Source organism: Mesoplodon mirus (assembly GCF_964341445.2).
Source record: "Mesoplodon mirus genome assembly, chromosome: 4".
NCBI classification, from domain to species: domain Eukaryota; kingdom Metazoa; phylum Chordata; class Mammalia; order Artiodactyla; family Ziphiidae; genus Mesoplodon; species Mesoplodon mirus.
In genome coordinates, this window is record NC_138979.1 from 94,824,422 (window position 1) to 94,837,670 (window position 13,249).

The 13,249-nt window shown below is 41.4% G+C and overlaps 1 protein-coding gene across 1 annotated transcript in view; it reads left to right on the forward strand.

Annotated features, from left to right (window-relative positions):
* The window catches only part of LOC309803268 (aromatase), a gene marked incomplete at its 3' end in the record, with an annotated part of 33,173 nt that overhangs the window by 18,625 nt on the left and 1,299 nt on the right, over nucleotides 1-13,249 (forward strand). The window contains exons 3-8 of the mRNA XM_082619275.1: nucleotides 1,164-1,318; nucleotides 3,851-4,027; nucleotides 6,427-6,541; nucleotides 8,659-8,773; nucleotides 9,494-9,656; nucleotides 12,840-13,081. Of these exons, the coding sequence (XP_082475401.1) occupies nucleotides 1,164-1,318; nucleotides 3,851-4,027; nucleotides 6,427-6,541; nucleotides 8,659-8,773; nucleotides 9,494-9,656; nucleotides 12,840-13,081 (967 nt within the window). The remainder of the gene's footprint in view (nucleotides 1-1,163; nucleotides 1,319-3,850; nucleotides 4,028-6,426; nucleotides 6,542-8,658; nucleotides 8,774-9,493; nucleotides 9,657-12,839; nucleotides 13,082-13,249) is intronic.

The following is a 13,249-nucleotide window of genomic DNA, read 5'->3' on the forward strand; positions in this document are numbered from 1 at the left end:
TCCACTCTTCCTTCAAATGCCATAGCCTTACTTATAAGCAGTCTTAATAAAATACCTTCACACCAAAGTGAGCTCCTCTGCAGAAGAATTCTGTACCACTGTCCTAAGAAGACAATATTCTCTTCATACATGGAGGCCCCATGACGTCTTCAGCTAGGATTTTACAACATGTTATAATAATGCTCATTGCCTTATCATGCCCCAGTTAGAGTAGGATTTGGGGCAGGAAGCAAGTCCTGAAGGAGGACATGGGTGGGGAGGGGCTGCCTGCTCCTTCCTAGTTGCTCTTAAGACCCAGCTCAGGCCTTAAGAGCCGGGCCTGGGGGTGGGAATAGAGGGCAGAACAGTGGAAGAGGAACCAGGAAGTTCAAGGAAGCCTGGGTTCCTGGCAAGGTCCCAGGGTTGCCACAGCAAGGGCTTTCTAATGGCTCAGCGTGTCCTATGTCCTGGGAGAACTCTGTGACCCTGGAGACCCTGATGAATCATGATGGATGCAGAGCCCCAAGACAGCTGCTGTCACCACCACAGAGAGCCTTCCAGGCCCAGCCCAGCCAGCCAAGCCCAGGGCCAGAGGTGCCCAGGAGGTGTCCTTCAGTCCTAGAATGATACTCCCCTGGAGGGGCCAGGCCTGATTAGGGCCTCTGGGGGATGTGTGGTACAAGGCAGGACTGCTGCTTCCAAAACTAAAGAGGTAAGACTTCAGTTATTCCAGCAACTTCCGATTATGAGGCTCACTTCTGCCTGGGGAGCCTTGTCTGGAGTGGGGCTGCTTGGAGGCTGGAGGCTGTCAGGAATATGGTGGTGTGGAGGAGGGTTCAGTTTCTTACAGCCTTGCAGCTCTGACCACAGTAGTGGGTAATATTTTAGAGACTAGGAGTTAAAAAGAAGGGGAAATAATGAATAACTGTGCGTGTGTGTGTGCGTGCGTGTGTGTGTATTGATCTTCAGTGATGCTCAAACAGGGAGCTAGTAGGTAGAAATGTTTCAACTGCCGAAGGAGGTTCTTGTGCTAACACAAGTGCTTATTTAATCTGAACACTAGAATTTGTGCATTTTGTCAAGATCAACATGCATTTGCTATGAGAGCCAACTGGTAGTCAAACTCATTACCGTGAATTCTCTGGACCCTTAAAAATCAACACCAAGGTTTGCTTTCTCTGCAGGTCTTCGAGTATGTTCCACATAATGAAGCACAGTCACTACACATCCCGATTCGGCAGCAAACTTGGGTTGCAGTGCATCGGCATGCATGAGAAAGGCATCATATTTAACAATAATCCAGCACTCTGGAAAGCCGTTCGACCTTTCTTTACAAAAGGTATTCAGGTGCTGGGTATAGTCTGCTCTTCTGTCTATGAATATGCCTGTCTTAAAATCATTTTTAACTTCTGCTCCTTCACAGTTTTGAAATAATAAGAGCTAACTAACATTCATTATACATATACTACATAGATAGTAGGCACTGTTTTAAACACTTGATACTTTAATCCCACAGCAACCCCGCATGGTGAATACTCTTATCACTTACATTTTACAAATGAGAAAACTGAGGGATAAAGAGGTTAAGTACCTTACCCAATTTCCACCATTAGTAAATGGTAGCAAAGAAGACAACCCCAGAGCCCACATATTTAACCACTTCAATTTTGTTCTTTCTGTTTTTACATCCATGAAATGGATGTAAAAAAGAATTAGCACTCTATATACTTGAGGTCACTTCAATTAGTGTGTATGTCAATTAATGTGTCAGCCATATCCTTGATTTAACATAGCCAACATGTTTGCCGAATCATTGGCTGACTTCCCAGATGTTTTAACAGAAAGCAACTTGCAAATAAATTAGAGAATTTTAGAACTAGAAGGGCTGTATATGTCATCTCTTCCAGCCTGAGTTTTATACTTAAGGAAGTACATTTCTAGAGAGCTTATGATTTTCCCCCAGGCAACATAGCCAGATATGGATGAACAGAAACTGGACCCCAAACCTCCTTATCTAGTGATTTCCCTCTTTACTATATGCTGCTGGAATGGAAGCCTTTGGGAAATAATCATGACCAACCTTTGACATTAACATCAGAGAAGATGGTCATGTACTAGAAACCTTATCATTGATGGAATCTGGCGCTAGATGGGTTGTAGGTCTGACCAGGGACCATGGATATTCTTCCCTCCAGCCAGCCTCTGCAGTGAACCTAGATGCCTCCTGTGTGGCTGCCGAGACAGGGAAAAACTATGCCTGTCCCAGTCTAGTGGTGATCCCCCTCCACAGAGCTGCCCATCACCAAGATTCAGCACAACTCTAGCACAGATTCCACTACCTTAGTTTCCTATTGCTGCTTAACAAATTGACACAGACTTAGTGGCTTCAAACCACACATTCATTACCTTACAGTCTGATGGGTCAAAAGTCTGACATGGGTCTCATGGGGTGAAAATCAAGGCACTGATAAGGCTGTGTTCCTTTCTGGAGACTCTAGGGAGAAAGTGTTTCCTTGGCTTTTCCAGCTTCTAGAGGCTGCCCACATTCCTTGGCCTGTGACCCTTTCAGGGATATTACATTCTGTTTATATGTTTGAAATGTGGCTTCAAGCTCCTGAACATAGAGGCAAATCATACAGCAGCCTGGGAGTGATAATCGAAGCCATCCCTTCCATGCAAAGGATTGATTCATGAAGGAATCATTTGTCCCACTTCTGGATGTAACAGTCACCCAGGAAAACAGCATCCCCACATTTCATATCTACAAGTCCTTCCTAAAGTGAGAAAGTATGCTGCCAACCCAAACTTCTTTTTTATACGTGTGGAAATGCTTAGACTCTAGGACTACTCACCAGGTCTCCTTTCTTATTTGCAAAGTGTGACATCAGGGGCTTCTGCAGCACAGTTGATTTGTTTTGTTGGAGGACTCTTAACAGCAGGTCTGAATAATAAAAGACATAAAAAAAACAATTACTCCTAAAGAAAACTTAAACTTAGAACAAGGAGAGAAAGGATTTTAAGAGTTAACACTCATGTTAGACCACCTACCATCATGACTCACTAGTGCTAAGACGGTCAGGAGCAGAGCAAAGTAAGAGAGCAGAGCCAGTTCACTCTACCGGGTTTTATTCATTCATTCCTCTATCTGACAAATACATAATATATCGAGAGCCACCACGTACTACAGACTCGAAGTACAACGCTAACAGGTTGTCACTGCCCTAAAAGAGTTCCCAGTCCTGTGAGGAAGACTGCTCAAACAACAAAGATTTGTTTTGCTGTTATGACATTGACTGAGTACAGTAAATCTGGATGTAGATTGAAGAGCAACTGATATTAAGAGAAGGATATGTTTGGTAATTTAGAAGACTAGCATTTTACACATATGACCTACAATTAAACAGGAAGCACCTTAGATCAAAAAGGTAAGATCCAATTTGAAATGTTCTATAGCAATATTCTGCCACCCACTGAAACATAAAATATTATCCTGACCAAATCCAAACTTTCTTTAGAGGGAAAGGTATATAATAAATATGGAAAATCGCTGATTGGTGATTTATGATCATAAGTACTATATATTTCATTTGCAATCTCACAAATGATATGTCATCATATGAAGAAAAGTTCAGTCTTGAATAGTTTTAAAAATATTTATTTATTCATTCATTCATTCATTTTTAACCATAAATGTGATAACCTGCTATGGAAAAAATTAAGAGAATACAGAAAAAGTATAAAGAAGAATATGAAAATCTCCACCCATAATAAAAATGTGGACAATTAAGCTTCAAACACAAAACGCCAAAATTGCCTGATAGTTTGTGTGCCCTGGAGTTGGAGGCGGCTCACTCTGACGTGTACCCTTCAGCTTTGTCTGGCCCCGGCCTGGTGCGCATGGTGACCGTCTGTGCTGATTCCATCACCAAGCATCTGGACAGGCTGGAGGAGGTCTGCAATGAGTTGGGCTATGTGGATGTGTTGACCCTCATGCGGCGCATCATGCTGGACACCTCTAACAAGCTCTTCCTTGGGATCCCCTTGGACGGTACTGAAATTTTCATTCTTGTGACTTGACATTGGGCCCTTTATTAAACAGGGCATGAGAAGGATAACAGACTCAAGTAAAGATAGGCTCTTTCATAAAGTGCTCTTCTTTAAACCTTTCTAAGTATTCCTACATATTGTTCCCGCCCGGTATGTCTGCATTGTTCACTTATATGATCATAAATATCTGTAGCAGGGGCCATCTTCTATTTCATTTGTATCTATCTTGCCTCATTGTTCTAGGAAACAGGATTCTACCCACAGCTGAAACTTAACAGATGTGATCATTTGATTTGGTCATAAATATATCCTACCACCAAACCTATGTATTTAACCATTACCAACCATTCTTTTGGGCATGATATATACATGTATATATGTATGTATGTGTGTGTGTATATATATATATATACACACACACACACACAAACACATATACACATTCTATCTATCTATCTATCTATCTACACATACATATAAGTGCACATACATACCTCTCCCTCAAAGCCACTAGGTATTAAAACTTTGACTCTATCTATACGGTGATAAGGGTACTGAGGCTGCTGGAAATGATGATAACTAACATTAATTTAGGGTCTACTATGTGCCAAGTAGTATAAAAAGTTGCTTCACATAAACTTTGTCACTTAGCACTTATAACAATCCTGGCAAGATGTCTCACTCGAGAAACTGCTTTCCTTACTATATTACAGAAACAAATATTAAACACATACATGCAACTCTACCGCCAACAAGAGAACAAACATTAATCATGTGGATCCATTAAATTCTGCTGCTGTCAGCTTAATGTAATTTCTCCTGACTTGATTTCTAGCAGTGTTCATTGATTCATACATTCATTCAACTAATATTTATTGATTGCCTATTTCATGCCAGGCTTAGGTTCTGGGGATAGACCAGTGGACAAGACGAAGTCCTTGCCTTCAAAGAGTTTACATCCTAGTGGGTATATGGACAGTAAAAAACTATCTATCTAATAATATATTAGGCTATAATAAGTGCCTTAAAAAAAACAAAGCAGGGCTAGAAAGTGAAGGGGGAGGTCAGTGGGAGGCTGAAGCTCTTGTGGAGAGAAAGGGTGGTCAGGAAGGCCTCTGTGGAGAGGATGTCTGAAAATAGCCCTAAATGAAGTGTGACCATGAGCCACGTGCAGATCTGAGGGAAGAACATCACAGGCATAAGAACAAGGCACGAGTTTCACACTTGCCCAGACCAACTGAGCTATCACACCTGCTCCCTGATTGACCACGTCTGGACAAGCAGACAAGCGACAAGCCCTCCCTTTCTCTGCTCCACTCTCCTCGCCTCATCTCCCCAGCTCTTTAATGATTCCTTACCAGAGTCATAGGAACCCCATCTGATTGACATTAGGATGGGAGCCCCATTCACTCTGAAAGTCACAGCCTCTTGCCTCATCCCCTTTCACACAGGGACTCTGAAAGTCCTGTTTGCCTGTTCCACGCACATCTCTCCTAAGGTATGACAGGTACCTATTTTAGAAGTCCCTGCTCTTTGGTTCCCCACTGGCCTTGATTCTTAGGAGGGATCAAGTAAAGGGAATTGTACAGCTCTCTGTTAACTTATGGATACAGACTGCAGTCTAAGAACCTGCATAACCCATACAGACTTATGTGTATTTCCCTCTGCTCACCGGGTCCTTGTTAAACTCTCATTTGGCCTGAGGGACTCAGTGCACCGAAGAGGAAAGGACATGGCCCTGAGGTCAAACAGAATCGAGCTCCAGCCTAGGGACTTCCTGCCACTCTGGCTGTATGGTGCTGGGCAAGCTTCTTCATTTCTGTGAACTGCAGTTTCTGCATCTTCATGTCTCTTCCCTTCTCTTGTATATAATTTGAAAAAAGCAGGGGTTTTCTTTTTTCTAGTATTCAGTTTAATTCAAGAACATCTGTTAAGATCTGACTGTGCACAAGACTCAGGACAAGGCACTGAAAATTCCAAGATGAATTCTACACTCTGGACTGAAATATAAACAGCAGAGCAGCATGGCGTTTTGCCTTTCCAGGTGCCAGAATTGAGCCCATAACAGCATTAATTACTTATTTCCCATAGTCAGGAAAACAGGAGGGATTTGGAGGCTCAGCCATGGAGAAGGATGTGAGATTCTAGGCTGTGTCTCTAGCACAAACTTGAAAACTGGCAAATCTTTGGTTAACGTGGCCAATTTAGATGCCAAGCAGAATAAATTAGTGTTGATTTGTTTAGTGGCATTCTTCTGGCTGAAACACCCAGTGAAGGTGGAACCTTGCCCTGCTTAGAGTCCCAGATGGTAGGAGAGTCTACAGGGGATTTTCTCTGAGCAATGTACCATTCTTGGGCTCGCATTTTTGCTCATCTGTTCTGATCTTTTTTTTTTTCCAGAAAGGGCTATCGTGGTTAAAATCCAGGGTTATTTTGATGCATGGCAAGCTCTCCTTCTCAAACCAGACATCTTCTTTAAGATTTCTTGGCTCTGCAGAAAGTATGAAAAGTCTGTGTAAGTAACATATTTTGGAATTTTTATTGCTGAGATTGGATTGATCTGTGTTGTGTCTTAGTTATTGCTGGTCTCTTCGGCAAGCTTTCTCCTCTCCAGAACCGCACGGGAGCTGTTAAGTTGCTGGTGAAGCACTTCTTACAGCAATTTGGCAGCATGTGGCCAGACCACAGAGGAAAGGAAGACTTCGGCCCAGGGCAGTTTTCCCCTAGGAGGCTGAGAGCTCCATCTCTGGAACTAGGACACTGCCGTGTATTTTGAGTTGAAGAGAAGGGTTGGCTGAACCTATCCTTATTATTAGTCAAAATTCTCTTTGCATGTCTGGAAAAATCAATCATTTTATTGTTGTGTTGCTTCTGAATGAACTTAATTCAATTTGTCAGAATTGACAGTAGTTGCAAGAGAATTTTTTCATGATGAACTTTTGTAAGACGTGTTGTTTAGTTATGCATCTTATATCTTGGGGCATCCTAAAATTGTCATTAAATGGCTTTGCTTTGGTGTCAGACTAGTCTAGCAGAAGACTAGACAAATGCCCAATGGCCTACTGGATAATCAGTGGGTTTTTAGAGTGTAAGTTTCCAGCCACTATACATGCCACCTCTAACCACCAGTCGAAAGCACAGGGGATCTAAAGGTAGACAGACCTGGTTTGTATCCTATCTCTACCACTTAGTAACCAAATGTCCTTGGGAAGTTCTTTGAAATAAAATATAACATATCCTCCGTGGTGGCAATATAGGTTAATGAGATCCTCTGTGTAGGGCAATCAGCACAAAGCATGACACATAGTAGGCAGTAAACATGTTAGCTTTCCCCATCCCTCTGTTCGTATCTTTCCCAGATGTCCCTATCTTAAATTCTCCCCAAAAGTTCCCAAACTTGTTTGAAGAGCTAACTTCATCCTGTTTGTGTGTTTTGAAATTCAGTAATCTTAGTCTCCAGGAAGTCAGCTTGATGTTGCTTTATATATTCTCAAGTGGATGATGAGTATCAGGTGTATGATTCCGACACTTGGTCCCTTTAAACATTTCTCTTTGTTTCTACCAGAGCTTACTGTGACTTGAATTGATAAGATAAATGGTTCATCTCTTCACTGCTGTCAGAATTTGTGGTCGTCTAAAGAGTCTTATTGGTCCGCAGTTAAACTTGGTCATTAGTTTAGCTTCAGTATGGTCAGCAGGCCCATAGAAACTTATTGCATGAGACTGTATAACAGTTTCTCTTTGGTTTCTTTAAAATTAGCTAGCAACTTTCCTCTCTCTGTAACATTTGCCAATGGTTAGTGAACTAGGTAATATCTCCTATGACCTAGAGCAGTAAAGACCTAGAGAAATTCTTTTGCAATACCCTTGCAATGTGCCAATACTTGTTTTTTGTTAAGGTATGAATGGCATTTAAAATTATACTAGTTTTGGTTGTACAACATAATGACTAAATATTTGTATCAATATATTCTGCAAAATGATCATCACAAAAGTCTAGTTAACATGTTACCATACATAGTTACAAATTTTTTTCTTGTGATGAGAACTTCTAAGTGTCTTAGCAACCTTAAAATATGCAACACAATATTATGAACTAGTCACCATACTGTACATTACATCCCCATGACTTATTATTAAAACCAGAAGTTTGTACCTTTTGATAATCCCCATCACCAATTTTGCTCCCACCCTCAACTTCTTGCCTTGGTAAATAACAATCTGTTCCATTTATTTATGATCTTGCACTTTTTTAAAGATTCCACATGTGAGAAGGATTCCACATACAAGTGAGAAAGACAGTATGCATCTTTCTCTATCATGTCAATACTTTAAAAACTATATTGGATTTATCCTTTCAGTAACAGTTTTTAACCTTTAACTATAGGTTTCAGCCTTGATTTTGCTACCAGTGTCTAGACATCTTGGCTAACTCCGATTCCTTAACATCAAGTGTAACGTATATGTAATTTATGGATATTTGCAAAGAATTAAGTATAAATTCAGTTATTCATGAGAACTAATGGCTTCAACTTAAACAGATTGTTTTATTTAAACAAATGGCAAATGAATCCATTTTTTTAGGTGTCTTAACTGAGTACAAGTAGATTATATTTTTACTTTTATTTCCAGCAAGGATTTGAAAGATGCCATGGAAATTCTGATAGAAGAAAAAAGACAGAGGATTTCAACAGCAGAGAAACTGGAAGACTGTATGGATTTTGCCACTGAGTTGATTTTTGCCGAGGTACAGACCTGCACTAACCATAATTCCCACACAACATATATGTACGACTGTGTATAGGTGTCTTAAAATTTCCTCATTAATTGTTGCATGTTTCTGTTTTTAAATATTTGGTTTAGCATTTCTTTTTTTTTTTATGGCTATGTTGGGTCTTCGTTTCTGTGCGAGGGCTTTCTCTAGTTGTGGCAAGCAGGGGCCACTCTTCATCACGGTGCGTGGGCCTCTCACTATCGTGGCCTCTCTTGTTGTGGAGCACAGGCTCCAAATGCACAGGCTCAGTAACTGTGCCTCACGGGCCCAGTTGCTCCGCGGCATGTGGGATCTTCCCAGACCAGGGCTCGAACCCGTGTCCCCTGCATTGGCAGGCAGATTCTCAACCACTGCACCACCAGGGAAGCCCTTGGTTTAGTATTTCTACAATGCCCAACCCAAACTGCCCACTATTAGACGATCAGATTAGACTGAACTTTAAGATTTAAACTTCTCTGTGTCTGCACAAAATATGAAAACCGGGGAGTGCAAAGACACTAAATACATAGAAAAGTGTCTAAATTGTTCAGCTTTGAGCTGAAGATTACTAATGAAAATGTCCATTGTCAATTCCAGAGACTTGTAATTTCTGTAATTTCATTTTGTTGAGGTCTGTTGATCCTTGAGTGCCATCCTCCCTCCTGTTTTGAACCTTTCACTTTTCCAATGTTCCTTCTCATTTCAATTGTTCAGAAACGTGGTGACCTGACAAGAGAGAATGTGAACCAGTGCATACTGGAAATGCTGATTGCAGCACCGGACACCATGTCTGTCTCTGTGTTCTTCATGCTGTTTCTCATTGCAAAGCACCACCAGGTTGAAGAGGCAATAATGAAGGAAATCCAGACTGTTGTTGGTAAGACTTTATCAAGCAAACAATAGAGATTAGAAAACAATTCCTTCTGAATATCAGCTTCTAGGTCCTAAGAATCTTAGGTCAAAATCTTTATTAGAATCCACCCAGAGAACAATAGAGCAAGTCACTGTGTCATATTTTCATTATGCCGAACAGGATTCTGTGTTTTTCTGATATAAAAAAATACACGCTCATTGGAAAAAATTCAAATAATAGATGTATAAGGCAGAAAGTAGTATCTCCTGATCCCTTCCACTCTCCTTCCCATTCCCCAGGGGGAATCACTGTTAATATTTTGATGTGTATTTTTCAAGGTCTTTTTTGATGGGCACATAAACACATATATGCAGTTTGTTTTTTTAACATCTTTATTGGAGTATAATTGCTTTACAATGGTGTGTTAGTTTCTGCTTTATAACAAAGAGAATCAGTTATACATATACATATGTTCCCATATCTCTTCCCTCTGCATCTCCCTCCCTCCCACCCTCCCTATTCCACCCCTCTAAGTGGTCACAAACCACTGAGCTGATCTCCCTGTGCTATGTGGCTGCTTCCCACTAGCTATCTATTTTATGTTTGGTAGTGTATATATGTCCATGCCACTCTCTCACTTTGTCACAGCTTACCCCTCCCCCTCCCCATATCCTCAAGTCCATTCTCTAGTAGGTCTGTGTCTTTATTCCCGTCTTACCCCTAGGTTCTTCATGACCTTTTTTTTTTCTCTTTGATTCCATATATATGTGTTAGCATACGGTATTTGTTTTTCTCTGACTTACTTCACTCTGTATGACAGACTCTAGGTACATCTACCTCACTACAAATAACTCAATTTCGTTTCTCTTTATGGCTGAGTAATATTCTATTGTATATATGTGCCACATCTTCTTTATCCATTCATCTGTTGATGGACACTTAGGTTGCTTCCGTGTACTGGCTACTGTAAATAGAGCTGCAATGAACATTTTGGTACATGACTCTTCAGTGGGAATGGAAATTGATACAGCCACTATGGAGAACAGTATGGAGGTTCCTTAAAAAACTAAAAATAGAATTACCATACGACCTAGCAATCCCACTACTGGGCAAATACCCTGAGAAAACCATAATTCAAAAAGAGTTATATGCGGTTTTATTTGTCTGTGTTTAAAAAAACATGGGATCATCCACAAGGATTTACTACCTTATCAGTGACAAAAGGCTTTTGAGGGTCCACCCAGGGAAATGGCTATCATTTTTTGCAGTGTTTCTGGGTTTCAAGCAGCCCGTTCTTCCAGGTGGTGGCAGAGGGAGGAGGAAAGGGTGATGATAGCAGAGGCAGGGGAGCGATCAGTTTCCCTCCCCCACCCTCCCCTCCTCCTCTGCAGGAGAGCCTCCAGGTCCCTGCTCAGCTCTTCCCCACTCTTTCCCCTCCCTGCTCTGCCTCCGCTTCAGCATCACTCTGCCACTGCTTCGGATATCCCCACCCTTCCCTGGAGACACTGCCACGTTGAGAAGAAGTCAGAATTGCTTTCCGGAGAAAACAGAATCCCTTATTTGGAATGTGCTTCACATAAGTAATCTCTTTAGGACACATTGCAGACACATGCGAAGGGGTATCAGTAATGATACAGATTTTTCTTTCTTGACTTTACAGGTCTCTGTGAAACAACCTATTTTGTTGTTTAAAGGCACTATGCATTTTTTAAACTTTTTATCTTATTAATCTTTAAAACCATTTGAGTGCTGCTTGAAATAGATGACAAGGGGAAATTTCATACAAGGATTAAACATGTGAAAGGGTTCTGCAGACGCATTGCCGTAGGAGGGCCACTGCCTGGGAAGGTAGATAGCAAGGAGCCAGAATAACATCTGGGTTTCAAATTCTGGAATGTTTTCTCAAGCACCCTTTTCAGGTTATGGGTCCTGTGCCAGGTGCAGGGGCACCGCGGTGAACAAGCCAGTGCCATCCCTGCAGTCCTGGGGCTCTCAGTCTCGTGAGAAAAACAGAATTCAAGAAACAAGCTCAGTGGAGTGAGAGAGAGAGTCACAGACTGATGGGGGTACAGGCAACACAGGGGAAATTGCTCTTGAGATAATAAACCTTTGACACAATTTCCCTGAGAGGTGAAAAGTGCTTGTGCCCCATGATGTTCCCTTGATGCTTCAACAGACCTCTGCACAGATGGAAAGCCCAAACAACCACTAGCACATGTGTACATGTTCCCTCTAGACCTGCATGCCTGGTAATTACTTCCAAGGGTACACCTTTGGTTACCTACTCCATCATCTACCCTCTACCTCCCCCCACCCGAGATAAGCACAGCCCATTAAACTCTTAAGTGTACACAGAGCAGTATGTGAGGGGCTGGGTGGTTAGAGTTCTCTAAGTAAGACCACTCCTGAATAACATAGTTGCACAGGAGACAGAGCTGCCTCAGGACCCTGGGTTGATTTTGATTCTGCAGAAGTGGTACCCCATTTGAGGATGCTTTGAAGTTTTGCCAATTCTGAGAGTAATCTGAACCTCTCTGACGAGTGTGAGTCCAAGCTGAGACATCGAGGGATCCGTCAATCCCCAGTTCACCCAGGGCTGATCTGAGGCACCCCTTTTGTTGTGGTGGGGAGAGGGGGTTCTTGCCACACTACCACACCAGGTTGTTCTTGATGAGATGAGGAGGAGAGACTATCAGTGATATTTTCTGACAAATGACTGCACAGGATACCAGAAGAGAAAATTTCTTTGAACCTGATTAAACTTACCATCTCACTTTGACTAGAGAAGGAATGAATGTCTTCTAGAATTTAGAGTAGGGGACAAAACTCAAGAACCACAGAGGTGGCAGATAAATAAATGTTTGAAGCAGAAATAAATGTTTGAAGCAGTTTGTGTAGGTCTACATGATACTGCAGAGCCATGTGGGAATGTGGGTCCCATTTTACCTTTTTTATTTTTCTAGAAATTTAGACTTTTATATGAAAAGCCCAGGTGTTAAGATAATTGACTTCAAATCTGAATTTTCATAAGACACCCTGTGGACCAAACATAACATATTTTATGCAGGTTGCTGGTTTATATTAGAATTATAGATATAATTTTTTTTTCAGCCAAGAGCAAACTGTTCTATGGAAAGTGCAGGATTTTTAATACAAGTTGTATATTGAAACTAACATGAGCTTTGTCGTTTTTATCTTCTTCTACAGGTGAAAGAGACATAAGGATTGATGATATGCAAAAACTAAAAGTGGTAGAAAACTTTATTTATGAGAGCATGCGGTACCAGCCTGTCGTGGACCTGGTCATGCGCAAAGCCTTAGAGGATGATGTCATCGATGGCTACCCAGTGAAAAAGGGGACTAACATTATCCTGAATATTGGAAGAATGCATAGACTCGAGTTTTTCCCCAAGCCCAATGAATTTACTCTTGAAAACTTTGCCAGGAATGTAAGAGCCCTTCCTTAAAACTGACTGTGCCACTCTTGAAAATGTCAACTGTTAAATCCTGTTTCTGTGTTTGCACCGTGTATATTTCATTCTATTTACTCATTCTCTTCACACCTCACCAGGAAAACACATTTCCCCTAGCTTGGAACACGACCACCATGTCTGTCC